The 13,800-nt window shown below is 35.9% G+C and overlaps 1 protein-coding gene across 4 annotated transcripts in view; it reads left to right on the forward strand.

Moving 5' to 3' along the window:
* The window catches only part of GABRA4 (gamma-aminobutyric acid type A receptor subunit alpha4), a 134,621-nt gene that overhangs the window by 99,749 nt on the left and 21,072 nt on the right, over positions 1 to 13,800 (forward strand). For 3 of the 4 annotated variants that reach the window (XR_001555162.2, XM_015862325.2, XM_015862324.2), the window contains exons 3-8: positions 731 to 798; positions 3,696 to 3,916; positions 4,019 to 4,101; positions 5,845 to 5,988; positions 7,214 to 7,366; positions 11,979 to 12,238. Coding sequence is in view for 3 of the 4 variants with exons in the window: in XM_015862324.2 (XP_015717810.1) it covers positions 731 to 798; positions 3,696 to 3,916; positions 4,019 to 4,101; positions 5,845 to 5,988; positions 7,214 to 7,366; positions 11,979 to 12,238 (929 nt within the window). In the remaining variant the exon portion in view is untranslated. The remainder of the gene's footprint in view (positions 1 to 730; positions 799 to 3,695; positions 3,917 to 4,018; positions 4,102 to 5,844; positions 5,989 to 7,213; positions 7,367 to 11,978; positions 12,239 to 13,800) is intronic. The other variant, XM_015862326.2, reaches the window with a different exon arrangement.

A 13,800-nucleotide genomic window follows, 5' to 3' on the forward strand; every position in this document is an offset into this window, starting at 1 on the left:
GTGTACCTACAGAAAATGCTACAGTTCCCAGCTGTAGAGCGATGCCACTCCTGTATTTGAGGTTGCTTTATCCTGTCTTGGAGAAACTGATCATGTTGATATGAAATTGCTTTCTCTGATGGTTGCTTGCTATTCCTAGCTGTGAATATTGAATATTTTGGTGCACTGTCATAAATAACAGCAGCTCTTGCAAGATGGGCTATGTAGTAACATGTGGACCTAAGTTCAGACCCCCCAGAATACTAAGATACCCAATTCTTACTTTGTTTGTCAGTATTAAATTACTTAACTACTTATTTGGATGTGAATGTTTCTCTTGATCCTGCTAAACTGCCTAGTGTGCAGCACAGTAATATCTGTAATCTGGTTATTACCAGTATAACTGAATGGTAACAATGGAGACCTTGGGGAATGTGGATTTCTCGAATTATGTACTTGTTAATCAGCATGGTGTTTTCTATAAGCCTTTTAATTTGTTGGTACCTGTTTTCTTGTCTGCTGAGTCAATGCTGGTTTTATAAGTGGGAATTTGCATGCCTTTGATTTACTTGTGAGGTAAAGACAGTTGAGTTGTGCTTGTTATTAGAGACATATCTGAAATACCTGTATTTGCATTTTGCTTGTTTGTCCACAGAACCCTCAAAGCAATAACTGTTCACATGCCAGGATCACTTATGACAATTGTTGACCAACAAAATTCACATTTTCTTGCTCACTTTTCATATATTAGGTCCTGTTACTGAAGTCAAAACAGATATATATGTCACCAGTTTTGGACCTGTTTCTGATGTAGAAATGGTATGTATTGCTGGAATTAAAATGCCATTTCCTGTTTCTGAGAAACCATTAACTGCAGTAAGGAGTGGTTGCTTAATTCACGTCTCTGTACTGTTCTGTCAATCATACAAAGTAGACAAGATTAGCAACAGCTTAATTTATAGCTTATAATTAGATACAGCAGGCCTGATTCTGCTCTCACTTGTGCTGTTTTTTTTGTCTGGTTTAAGGAAATTACTTCCCAGGATTTAAAACAGATTTTTGTGGTGTAGAGACAGAATCAGGCCTTGTGGGGAGCATCTCAGTAAGCATACTGTTGGGAAAAAAAGTAATGTCTTTGAAATTGCCTTTCCCTTCTCAAATGCATGTTATTCTCAAGTGAATAGTAATGACATTATTTCACAAATACTTGTTGACATTTTCATTTCAGATGAATTCCCTTTGTTGGTCTTTGGGCCACTTTTAGCATCAATTTCAGCAAACTTTTGACTGACAGGAGTTTTCATAAATGTCCGAGAATTGAGAAATGTCTGAAGAAATTGAATGTCAAAATGACATGCATGAACTATTCACTGAAGACAAACATTACATTTGCATGTACTGTTATTTGCACCTGAAAGGCAACTGCATTCAGGATCAAATCAACTGCAGTGTACCTACAGCATACCCTTAAATCAGACAACAGTTTCTCATTTCTTGGATTTTTTTTATACAAAACATAGAAGTAACAGAGCCCTGTGTGCATTATATATTTATACTTCTTTAAGGGAAAGGCAGTTTCTTGCAGTAACTTCTTTCATACGTGGTGCTGTCCTGCACTTTCTGGTGTGCCTGATTGGTTCTATCCTGGGGAAAGGTATGCGACAACAAGATATTCTTATTCAAGGACTAAGTCCCTATGCTAGGCTTGTGTGGAATTACATCTTACACCTTCAGTGGTTGCTATGCACAGTATGATGCTGTTCAGTGTGACAAAGGGTACAAGAATGTGGAATAAGAAGTCTGGTAATGTGTGCCTCCACTCTAAATTGAGGGCTGCAGTGAAGCATTTTATGTGCTGCCTCATGAGAAATTATTGGTTACCTTGGAGAAGGCAGGAGTGAAAACAAGAAATGAAGGTAGGTAAGGAACAGGGAAAAGGAAAATTTACAGCAGATGTTTCCCCTTTTGTCACTAGGAGGCTGCTCAGGGATCCTGGAATTGGTTTTGGAATGATTTTATCCATTGTGATGTGAATGTGACTGCATTCATAAACCTTGTTGGAAGTGTGGAGTGTGAGCCTCAGAGCAAAGGATGATCAGAATATTTTTTTAAGAGCTGGTTTAGTTTGATACTCAAAGTTATGAAAAAGTTGGAACTCTCATTTTACAAAATCTGTCACATGCATGCTGAGAACAGAAACAGCTACTGCAAGTTACTAGTTACTAGCAAGAAATGACAAAGAAAAGAGGAGTCTCATAGATTCACTATTGCAGTGCAAAAACGTCAGCACTTCTGCTAAAGACTTACCAGTCCCAAAGAAAGTACACAGAGGCAAGTTAACATTTATCAGTTTAATAGAGAGGTATTCATGTTATCAGGAGGTGACTGGCCGGTCTCTGCTAGTATCTCAGTACTAGTGGTGGTTGACTGGTGTAGTGTCTGCCCTCGGATCATACCCAGTAAGCACCAGTGGCAGCAGGCCAGCAAGATGTCTGCTAACCATCCTTAGTACTGCCACAATGTATGTAAGGGTGGGAGACAATAAAGCATAGTGTGACAGGATAGTCAAGGCCATGCAGGGAAAGTAAAGATACTTAGTTACAGCTACAGAACAAATTTCTTCTACATGCAGAAGCTAGAGGTGGTTTACTTGTATTCCCAAGCTAACATGAGCCCTTTCTCATGGGCTAGTCACCTGTTCAGGCCATGATCTGTATTTTTCCACACAACAGTAATGCAAAATTGAGGATACATCCATAGTAAAGAAGCCAAATGTAATTCTAAGATTTATTGCATTTGTCGAGATGCATCCGCGTCTGTATGAATAGAAAAGCATTATTTGGCTTAATGCAAAGATGCAGCTTCAAGTTACAAGGGACTGATGTTTCCTATGCTACCTTTTCCAATGACATATAATTGTTACTGTAATTGTTTTAAAATGCTTTAACTTCCCAAGATACGAAATACATTACTTTGTCAATTAATATGCATGTGATTTCTCATGATGTGCTTGTGTCTGCAGTTCTGCAGTTTACATGTTTCATTTGGAGCACTCAAATGACTTTTCTAAGGAATTAAATGGGATGGTAGTTAAAAATAAATGTTCATTTTTGCAAGACTGAGTATAGCTTATTATATGTGTTTTGTGGACATGACAAAGGAAATGTTTAGCTTTCCTCCATTACAGGTTTAGTTTTGATCAGTTGAAGTTAAGTTTCCTTTTTTTTTTTTTTTTTTGGCTTTGAAGTGGAAGTAATCATTTGTCCTGATAATTTAATTTATCTATTTAATTATTATTATTATTATTTTTTTTCTTCAGTGTTGGCTATCTTTTCTTTAAAAATGCATTCACATTTGTTGTCACAGATCATTTTGTTTCCAGTTATATGCTTGACTATAAATTAAACTGTCTGCTTCCTGCAATCTAATTAGATTAATTATTCTTAATGATTAAACACATGTATCAATTTATTGATATGACTAACATGGGAAATTAAGTTATTAAGGAGTACATGACACTATTTAACTGGTGAAAATATGTGTGTGTAGTGGACAGTATTTTCTTTACTACTAATTTATTTGCTCCTGAGGGATTTCTTTTTTTTTTTTTTTTTTCTTTTTCCTTTTTATTTTACTTTATTTTATTTTTTTTTCAGGAAACACTTATACAAGCAAATGTGATCTTTATCTTTCTGCAATTTTTCTGCAAAATACAGGAGTATACAATGGATGTCTTCTTCCGTCAGACATGGGTAGACAAAAGATTAAAGTATGATGGTCCTATTGAAATTTTAAGACTTAACAACTTGATGGTCTCGAAGGTGTGGACTCCTGACACTTTCTTCAGGAATGGCAAAAAGTCTGTTGCTCACAACATGACGGCCCCAAATAAACTCTTCAGAATAATGAGGAATGGCACTATCTTGTATACGATGAGGTATCTAGCTTGTTTTTTCAATTTCTTACAATTACTGTATGCAAAAGTTATGATGCCTAGACAAAATGGCAACCAGAGACTATTTAATTTGTTCCATTATAGGCTTACAATAAGTGCAGAGTGTCCCATGAGATTAGTGGATTTTCCCATGGATGGTCATGCTTGTCCTCTCAAATTTGGGAGTTGTAAGTTACGATTATGAAATTTCTTGTAACTACAGAATTTAAATAGTAGAAGTAGATTTTGAGAAATTACTGCATTTTCTGAGTATTGTGATATGCAATCCATATGCAGACAAAACTCCTGTTAAGTTCCTTGGGAATTTTATTTAGGACCTGAAAAACCCATTCACAGAACTGAAAAGTGGACAGTGATTCAGATACTGTTTTAAATCCACTGTTCTGCTGGCTACACTACTGTTGTTCGAAGTATATAGTTTTTCTTGGTTCCTAGGGATGAACTGAACACTCAGTGAAGTGGGAGGTATTCTGCAGAAGAGGGTGGGATCCATCTCAGCTTACTGCAGTCAGGTAAAAGGTGCCTGAGGAAGCTGGTTATTTGGCTTTCTTTACTGTCACTGGAGGCAGGCTCATGTCCTGAGATAGGTTTTATGTTAAGTGTGAAGTTCTGATCTTTGTCTTATGTCCTATCTCCTAACCTATAAGGGGAATCTGCATGACAACTACAGGCCGGCTAGATAGTTTTCAGACTGGTGAGAGAAGTCATAGTGCAGTGCAGATGACTGTCCTTTTCTGCTTTGAAGTTATCTAAAATCCTATAGTTGACTTTTGCTAGAAGTAATGTTTTGGGACAGAGTAATATTTTTGCAACAGAGGAAAGTAGTAATGAATCCCTGATTTAAATCCACTGCAGAGATTGCTGCGACCACCTTACTATGATTGATGTGCTTCATTTTCTATCCTGTCACTCTTGTAAACCTCCTTGGCCACTGTCTTCAGCTTTTCACTGTGATGTCGTCAGTGGCTGGACAGTAATCTGTTTTCCTTGACCCCTGAATTCTGAAGTTAGAGGTTGCTGGAAGCTGCTCATCTCCTTAGCTTATGCATTTAAGTTATACAGCTCAAGAGCCAAGCAAAAGGGGGATATTAAGGATGCTTTTCTGATACAGCATTTTTTTCCAGTTATAGTGAGATTAGAAACTGGGTCCTGCTAGAACTGGCTTTGGTATCAGATGTGCACTAGGGAGGCTTCAATAGAGGGGACTTCTCCACTGGCATATTTCTTCAGGCAGAATTACAAATCAGTTGAAATTGTGTTTGACATTAATCTGATATCTTTTTCAGTGAAACTTGTGGTAGCAATTTCAAATGCAAGATTGGTTTAATTTAATTTTAACAGGAGTTTGGGCTGCATAGGGATTGAATGCTAGCTCTAAGTGATGTCTTTTGTATTAAATGTTACAATATTTCTTTGGGTGTGCTTATTTCTGGGCTGCTTTGAATCTTTTACTGACCTCTGGTTTCTGGCAGAAGAAATTAAATTTCTGCTTTTAGACTAATCATTATTTCATGTAAAGAAATGTGCACTTCATCTCCAAAATGTGTTCTCCTTATCAGGCTATTTTTAGATATTGGTATATTATAATGTTAAAATTTTGGATAGAAATTTCTAAAGTAACTTAAAGGTAACCTGCCCATGTTTACTAAGGGCTGATATAGATTGAAGTAGTCTGCAGACTTCACGCTCAAGTATGAAGATAATTTGTGTAAAAAGCTTGATATACTGCCTTAGCTCCATTTTTTGGGGGGTAACACAGAGACTGTCTTCTAAAGTTGTTACTGTGAGTCTTACTGTTTCATTTTGGTAGATTTGGGTGTGTGTGTGTGGGGACGGGAGGGAGGGGAGAGTGGCATTAGTAAGGTATGAGAAGTTTCTTCCTGTTTATGCAAACTGGTGCTGTGTTGTAGATGCATATCCAAAGAGTGAAATGATTTATACCTGGACAAAAGGACCTGAGAAGTCAGTGGAAGTTCCTGAGGAGTCTTCCAGTTTAGTTCAGTATGACCTGCTAGGGCATACGGTATCCAGTGAAACCATTAAGTCTATTACAGGTAGGAATTTCATCAGTAAAGTCAATTGGAGTCAAACTAACCCTTTAATACTACTTTTTTTCTTTCTTTTAGGTATTTTACTGTATGTCATAAGTAAGGTATTTTACTGAATGTCATAAGCTATGTACTAGGAACTGATAGCACAGATGTGAATTGGGTTTCTGTCCTTCAGATTTACATTTGCAGATTCATTACTGTAGACTGCAAAGGTCTTTCAAAAATCTAGAATCAGATCATTTCTCTAAGGGACAAAATGAGTATTTAATCACTGCTTAAAATGCAGTTTGAAGAGTCAAGAGGATGCCTGGTTGAGGAAGTAATTTCTCAGCACTGTAGCTGCATTATGTGCAAAAGACTTCCTTTGTTTTGTAGTACAAACAGCTCAGGATAAAAGTAGACCATGCAGAATGGGTTATTAAAACCATTAAAAACCCTCTAGTCAGATAAGCTTAGGCATGAATGCATTAGTCACAATAGATACTTTTGCTGATTTGCCTTACTTACAGCACAAATGGCAACTATGGGCATAAGTATCACTTATGAGCAGTTTGCTGATAAGAAAGCATACTCCCAAAATATTTTTAAGAATTGGAATCATTTTTTAAACATCAGCAAGTTTGGGAATTGTGAGATGTTACAGTTAAACAGATAGAGCAGTACAACACATATATTTGCTCTGTGGATATTTTCCTTAATGATAAAAGAGTATTTTGCAGTACTGTAGAAGCTGAACTGCTCCACATATCAGTTACTATGAGTTAATGACCTGGTTTCCCTACTATCCCTACAAAATTCTTGTACTAATACTGTTTAGATAGTCTACTCCATTTGTACTGAAAATGTACTTGTTTTGTTTGAGTAATGATACTTTATCTAAACTTACACTATTTTTAATTATTGTTAATGACTTTTGCATTTATCTCAGTATTATAGTGGTGCTGATAAATAAATCATACTCGACTACAAAAAGTGACCCAGACTTAGCTATACGTTATAATATGATGACATTTTAAGAATGACACTATAAGGACCTCCTATTTCCAACATTTTTTGCTTGAAACTTACCTTTGTTCTTGTCTCATAAGATACATTTCTTTCTATTTGTGTTAAGTATGTTGTGTGAATCTTAAAGAATCCTAGCTGATAATGTAAAACAGTCAATCTGTGACACTGAAAAAAATTGTGTAGTCAGAAAAATACTTTTTTTTTTTTCCTTTTTTTTTAGGTGAATATGTTGTTATGACAGTTTACTTCCACCTCAGACGGAAAATGGGTTATTTTATGATTCAGACATATATCCCATGCATTATGACCGTGATCCTTTCTCAAGTTTCGTTTTGGATAAATAAGGAATCTGTACCAGCTAGAACTGTGTTTGGTAATTATTTCAGTTTTTATCTTTTTATAGTGCTTTCTAATTTAATTATTTTCTCTAGAATAGGCCTTTTAAGGTCACAGGTATCCTGTGACTCTGTATTAGTGCGGATGGAGGACATAAAGTAAACTTAGAATAAATGTTACTGTCAACATGTAAAGAAAGTAGTTTGTGAGACCTTGCAATCAAAAGAAGTTTGGAGTATTTATCCAGAAGCGTAACCTGGTTGCCTGTGGCAAGTGGGTGTTCATTGGTGAGGATTTTAGGTACTTGGGGTAGCAGACTGAGAAGACTTGGCCTCAGGTAACCCAGTGTAGTCCTTAGTCTGTATACAGACTGGTTTTATCCTTTACTGAGCAGTAGTGCAAGACTTGAATGCATGCTTTCTAAAATCCTTTTAAAATAACTTGGTTGGGAGTGTGTGAGATGTGGATATCTATATAGCTATGCCATCAGTGGAAGATTGCAATGTACCAAAGTTTGGATATATTTTCATGTTTAGTGATCATCTCTTCCATCTACTATTACCATTATGAAAATGAGTTAACAAAGAAAAATGGCTGCAAGATATTAAAAGTGAACTCATCAAAATACAGTTTAAATGTGATGCTACAGTAAACACTGAAAATCAAAATTTTGAAAGATTAAATGGAAGACAAAGTGTTCATAATTAAAGGAATTAAATGGGAATATGGTTTCTAACAAAGGAATAAGATAAAAACATTTTTAAAAGCAGTCTTCATAGAGAAATGTCTTGACTTTATAATATACTCTAGTAGAAAGCCAGATTAATCAAGAAAAGAATGTTCTACAACAAAGCTTTGCTATAGTTAGGTGCTGGAAAGAGTGACAAGAATTAATATTTCTATATGATGGCTCATCCAAACATGTAAGTAAAGCCTGAACACTGTTTGGTATCACAAATTAGATGAGATTGATCATTAATTATAAGAGAAATATAAAACAACATACTTGCTTGCTGGATATATGTCTTTTCAGTAATGTTGAATAATGGTACTTTTTAAATAATGTGTAGCCAAAACTGGAAAAGTTGAATCTGTATTTGTAGACAAAATGTGGTAATGAAAATGCACAAATTACACAGCAATAGAAAAAAATATTTGTCAGTATATCCATATTAAGAGTTGGGAACAAATAATAGTAAAGTTTGGACATCTACTAATTTAAATTTAGTTTCTAGTTTGCCTTTGAAAAGAAATGTCTTACAGTATGGCAATAAGTACTTTTAGAAAGTTTTCTGACAAATACCAAAAGGGACCCTGTTTACTAAAGGTAATTTTAAGATAGAAATGTTGCAGGCAAGAGGTAGAAATGAGGCCACAGTATCTGCTGTGATATTGACTTTCCAGAGGAATTGTCAGAAGAGGCTAAATAAAAGATTTTTCCATTGGACAATGCATGATTGGAGAGAACTTGGCAAAGATAATGGAGGAAGGACACACAAGAAACAATCAAGGGAGTTTCTGCCTGTCAAGATGTCTGTTACTATGAAAAAGATTTTGAACATGATGCACTATGAATGCTTTTCAGATGGAACAAAGACATAATTTGGTTTTGCAATATATTCTGAATGTTTAACAAGTTAACAGTGTGTGGCTGGGAGATAGCATTCAGAGAACATCTGTCTTTTTAAGTAGCTCTAGTATGCCGCTTGAATAGAACACATGCAAAGTCTCTTGCTTGCAAACCTGTTGTATGATTCCTGAAGAGTTTGTGTTGCTGGTGAACTGCTGTTTTTATGTATCCCTGATGTAAGGGTGTCTTGCTGGGAGCTGTTTTCTAGGACATTTTTTTCGTAAATAGTGTGACCTTTTGCTGTCTTATATCCATATTTAAAATAAAGTAAAATGGGGAGGGATTGGGCATGCCAAATTCTAGTAATGAATCTGTGTTCAGTTGTTTGACTTAACAACAACCATATGACACACTTCTCTTGCAGTTTTAGCATATGAGTGCTGAGTGGTCTGATGAAGTACGCACGGAACTGCAGTATATGTCCTTCAGGTTCTTTTGTGAATCTTGAGACCATCATAGCCCCAAAAAGCTAGGTAGCAGTGCTGCAAAGTGAGCGAGAGAAGGCATGGATGAGCTGGGAGGTGTGAGGTCATTGCATTGGCTTATTGCATATCATCCAGGCTTGTTTGTGGAATTATATGTGAAGTAATGGTGCTCTGGTGCGGAAATTTTTAAGAGTTTAATAAAGCTTACTAAAGTACTCCAGTAAGAGCTATAGACATGTGGATCTGATGATTGTGGAAGACTAGGGATAAAGAGAGAGAAAATTTTATTTTCCAATCAGGTTTTTAATAATTTTTAATAATTTTTTTATAGAAAAGCACTCTTAAAATATATATTTCATTATTACTTGTATTTCTGATCTGAAGCTTGCAAGTATTTCACTCTGGGTATTTACAGTTCACATGTATATGTGTGTATGTATATGTGTATATACATACCTACACACACTCAGGGGCAGGTAATTAAGTTCTGGTAAAAACTTGTGTGTGTGCGTATACATACACACACAGGTTTTTACCAGAACTTAATTTCTTGTCCTTGGCACATATCTAGGAACAGCTGCAGTGGCAACTGCATCTCTCAGAGGAGTAGTTTAATAGGAAGAAACAGAAAGGCTGGAGTAATAAACAGTGTAGTACTGTCACAGCCTGCCCTCTGCTCCATATATCTGGTGAATCATTCATTGGTCATTCAAGTTATTTCATCCTATTCTTAAATCTCTTAAGTAAATGTCTCTTAAAAACACATTTCAGTCAAACTATTTGTTTGAAGAGAGTAAGAGTAGAATCAGGAAGGATAAGGTAAGCAGGAACGTGTCTCTTCCAGGATAAAATAACTTCCTGTAATTTTTCTCAGAATTAAACATTTTTAGTGTTGTTTTTTCAACACCCTCCCACTGAAGATGGCTTTGTGTTTTTTGTCCTGCTGAGTTTGCTCTGAAATGCTATTTGAGCTTTTATGAGCTAGATACTGCCTCTTTATCTTTAAAAAGCAAGTTAGCACCAGCAACAAGAAGCTCTAATAGGAGAGAGTGGCTTAATTTTGTCTTGTTTTCTGAATTACAGTGTCTAGGTGAAGGCTTTTTCATGGTAAATTACCTAAATGATATATGCCCATTTAGAAGACAGTGTGTGAAGATCCTGTTCGAAGGCAGACTATTAATTATTTTGAATTCTTTTCTGTATATACATTTAATTTTGAATTAGTATGAGTACAGTGTTGTTTTCCTGAAAGTGAAGATTTATATACTTGTCAGTTTTCCTTGAGATTATTGTGGTAGTACTTGGACAACGTTCACACCTGTACATGGTAGTTTGTATTTGGGAGATATGGCATTCTTTATGTTTTAACTATTCTTGGAATAGTTTGGATGAGATAAAAAACAAACAAACACATACTTTGTTTTGTATAGCTAGTGTTCACACTCTAAATGTCACTGTGAAATGGTCATGTTGTGAGCTCAGTGTTCATGCATGTATACTTTAATTGAAGTTGTTATTTCAGAAGATGAAATCCTAATTAAAAATAATCAGTTGACTAGTAGCAGTAGGATTTAAAAGATAAGGTTATGACTTACTAATTAACAGAGTTGTTTACATAATCTTTGAGTTTTCCTTAGCACCAAAAAAAATTTGTAATGTTTTAGTGGTATCTGGACTGAGTGTGATCAGAGTAATAGGTAGCTTTCCAAAACCATTAAAGGAAAAATTATGCATTTCTTGCAGTCTGAAAACATGCCCTGTTAAACAACTTAATTACATTCAAATATTTAGAAAATTATTTGTTTTAGGAAATTCTACATAATTTGGCATAAAAAATATGTATTGAAGGCATCCACCTTTTCTGAGTGTGAACTGTAGATGATCTAATGAAGGCATGGCTCTTTTAAAAACTGGTTACCTGTTGTGTGTGTGTAGCTACTGCTCATTAGTACATGGTGATTAACATGACTTAAATCTAATGCAGTATTCATAAGATGCATAGAAAGGCTTTCCTTCATTTTCTTAGTCTAACAGAGAGATGAGTTATCTTTACTCCATGTGTCAGTTGTTTCTTTCCTACATTACCCAGCAGTTCATTTTTATGGAGAGTGGATTGCTGAGTGTAGAATATCAGAAGTTCTTAAGATTGCCTTATGAAGCCAACACAAAGTGTGCTGTCTGATGGCAATATCTGAGTCTTGCTCTTATGGTAGTAGTATTACACAGTACATTATTTTGCAGTGCTGGAAGAACATTATCTTATACTGTGTTTGCTGTGTTGATTTAAAGGAGTAATACTGGAGATTTTCACATTTAATTTCTGGTAATAAATATATTTTTAAACTGAATAGGATATTTATTTTCTTCCATTTGCTGTCAAGATTGAGTGTCACATTCACTGGAGTGACTTCTGTTATTTTTTCAGTGTAACTGCTTTTTCATTGCTAATAGTGGATTTTACAATTAGAGGTGGATAGGGATTTAAATCACTCCTAGGTGATATGAAACTCTTTGTTTGAAGCTGTTTGTCTACTTTTATATTCTCTCTCTGATTTACTTGCATTCAGCAGTGCTATTGTTCTGTTTCTTTGAAGGAATAACCACAGTGTTGACAATGACGACACTGAGCATCAGTGCAAGACACTCACTGCCAAAAGTATCATATGCTACTGCCATGGACTGGTTCATAGCGGTCTGCTTTGCCTTTGTGTTTTCTGCTCTCATCGAGTTTGCTGCTGTCAACTATTTTACTAATATTCAAATGGAAAGAGCCAAAAGGAAGACGGTAAAATCCCTCCTTGAATTTCCAGTTGCTCCAATACAAAGAGAAAAAAGTATAGAAGAGACACATACGGTACGTTTTCAGTTTATACAAATTTTTTCCATTTTTCTTTTTCTCTTTGTAGCATTTCTCAACAAAAACAGGCCTTTAACTTTTTCCTCTGAGTCCAAAATCCTCCCCTGCCATTCCAGCATATTCCCATCCCTTGCAGAGGAGACAGTGAATAAAGGTCTTGAAATAAGTCTCAGCTGGTCTTCTGCATCCTGTCCCAACCCACCAGACTTGTATCTCCTGCTCAGAACTGTGAAACAGAAGAGTCTGTTTCACATTCCCTCTGGTACAGCTATGCTGGAGGCAAGCAGTTCCCTCTACAGGGCAATCAGAAAAAGGTGTTCACCTCATTCTTCAGAATCTGGATCTAGAGTTGTTATAAGTGTCTGGCAAACAAATTTCTCTCCTGCATGAAGTATAAATCAGTATTTTCCAAGACTAATGCTACGCCATATGCAATGAAAAAAAATCCTGTAAAGCTTTATTTGATTTCTTTTACCTGCAGTATTAGAGATTGGAGGAGGTTATGTCTGTCCATACCTGCCTTCTCTTCTGTATTTTATTGTGTTTTGGTGAGGGTAAGTTAGAATGGATATCTTTAGGAAACTTTCTATCCCTTTATGTATTGATTCTGCTTGGACTGATAATAAGGACAAGATATTACAGCATATTACAAGATAATACAGATATTACATCATATAGACAATGTTATTTTCGATGATTAATTTTTTAAAGTGAATTAAAATATGCATTGCAATTATGCCTCACAGAATTTCCTCAGCCATCACTGTTGTGCATTCATTGCATGTGTCACCTGTGTAGAATTTTTTTTTTTAATCAGTTGCAATTTCAGGAAGTTTTAAAAGAACACTGGATGAAACATTATTCACGCTACAGATGTCATTATTATGTTACTTATAAATACACACAGGAACTCACCTCAGCTCCTGATAAGATTTTGGGGCTCTTTAGCAAAATGCTTTTCAGCTCCTGTAGTGCCTGAGGTTGTGAGACTTACATTGTAGTTACCTCAGTGTGCAGACCAGTTAACAAGGGTGTGATCTTGCTCCCAGTTGAGCTCATTGGTGATTCTCCTTCCCTCCCTTTTTTAGTTCGCCTTCCCTCACTAGCTGCTGCATTCCTTCTCCTATTCATCAGACACATAGCTAACAAAGTCATTCCGCACTTGCACTCACCATATGGTAAGCCAGTAACTCTCAGTTATGACTGGCTCTCCTGACAACATCACTCAAGAAGTATGACACCAACAGCAGCATCATAATTCAATCTTCCATCAAACTTGTTTTGTAATTTTCTTTTACTGAGCCATGATTTAAGAACTACTGTTTTAGATGAACTCTTGGCAATTCTGTCTTCTGTCTTTCCACATCTCATTTGTTTCTTTCCTTATTCATTTGCTCTTTTTGCTTTTCCACCCAATCCATTTGATATCACTCCTCAGTTGCTGTCCACCCACTTCCATTTTTCTTCTTTGCTCTTCTATCATGCATCATTACAGTTTTCAGTCTTCTGGCTATGTTGTTCTTCTAGCTCCCAGTTCAGCTTAAAAGGATAGATGTGTT

The sequence above is a fragment of the Coturnix japonica genome, chromosome 4 (assembly GCF_001577835.2).
Source record: "Coturnix japonica isolate 7356 chromosome 4, Coturnix japonica 2.1, whole genome shotgun sequence".
Classification (NCBI taxonomy): domain Eukaryota; kingdom Metazoa; phylum Chordata; class Aves; order Galliformes; family Phasianidae; genus Coturnix; species Coturnix japonica.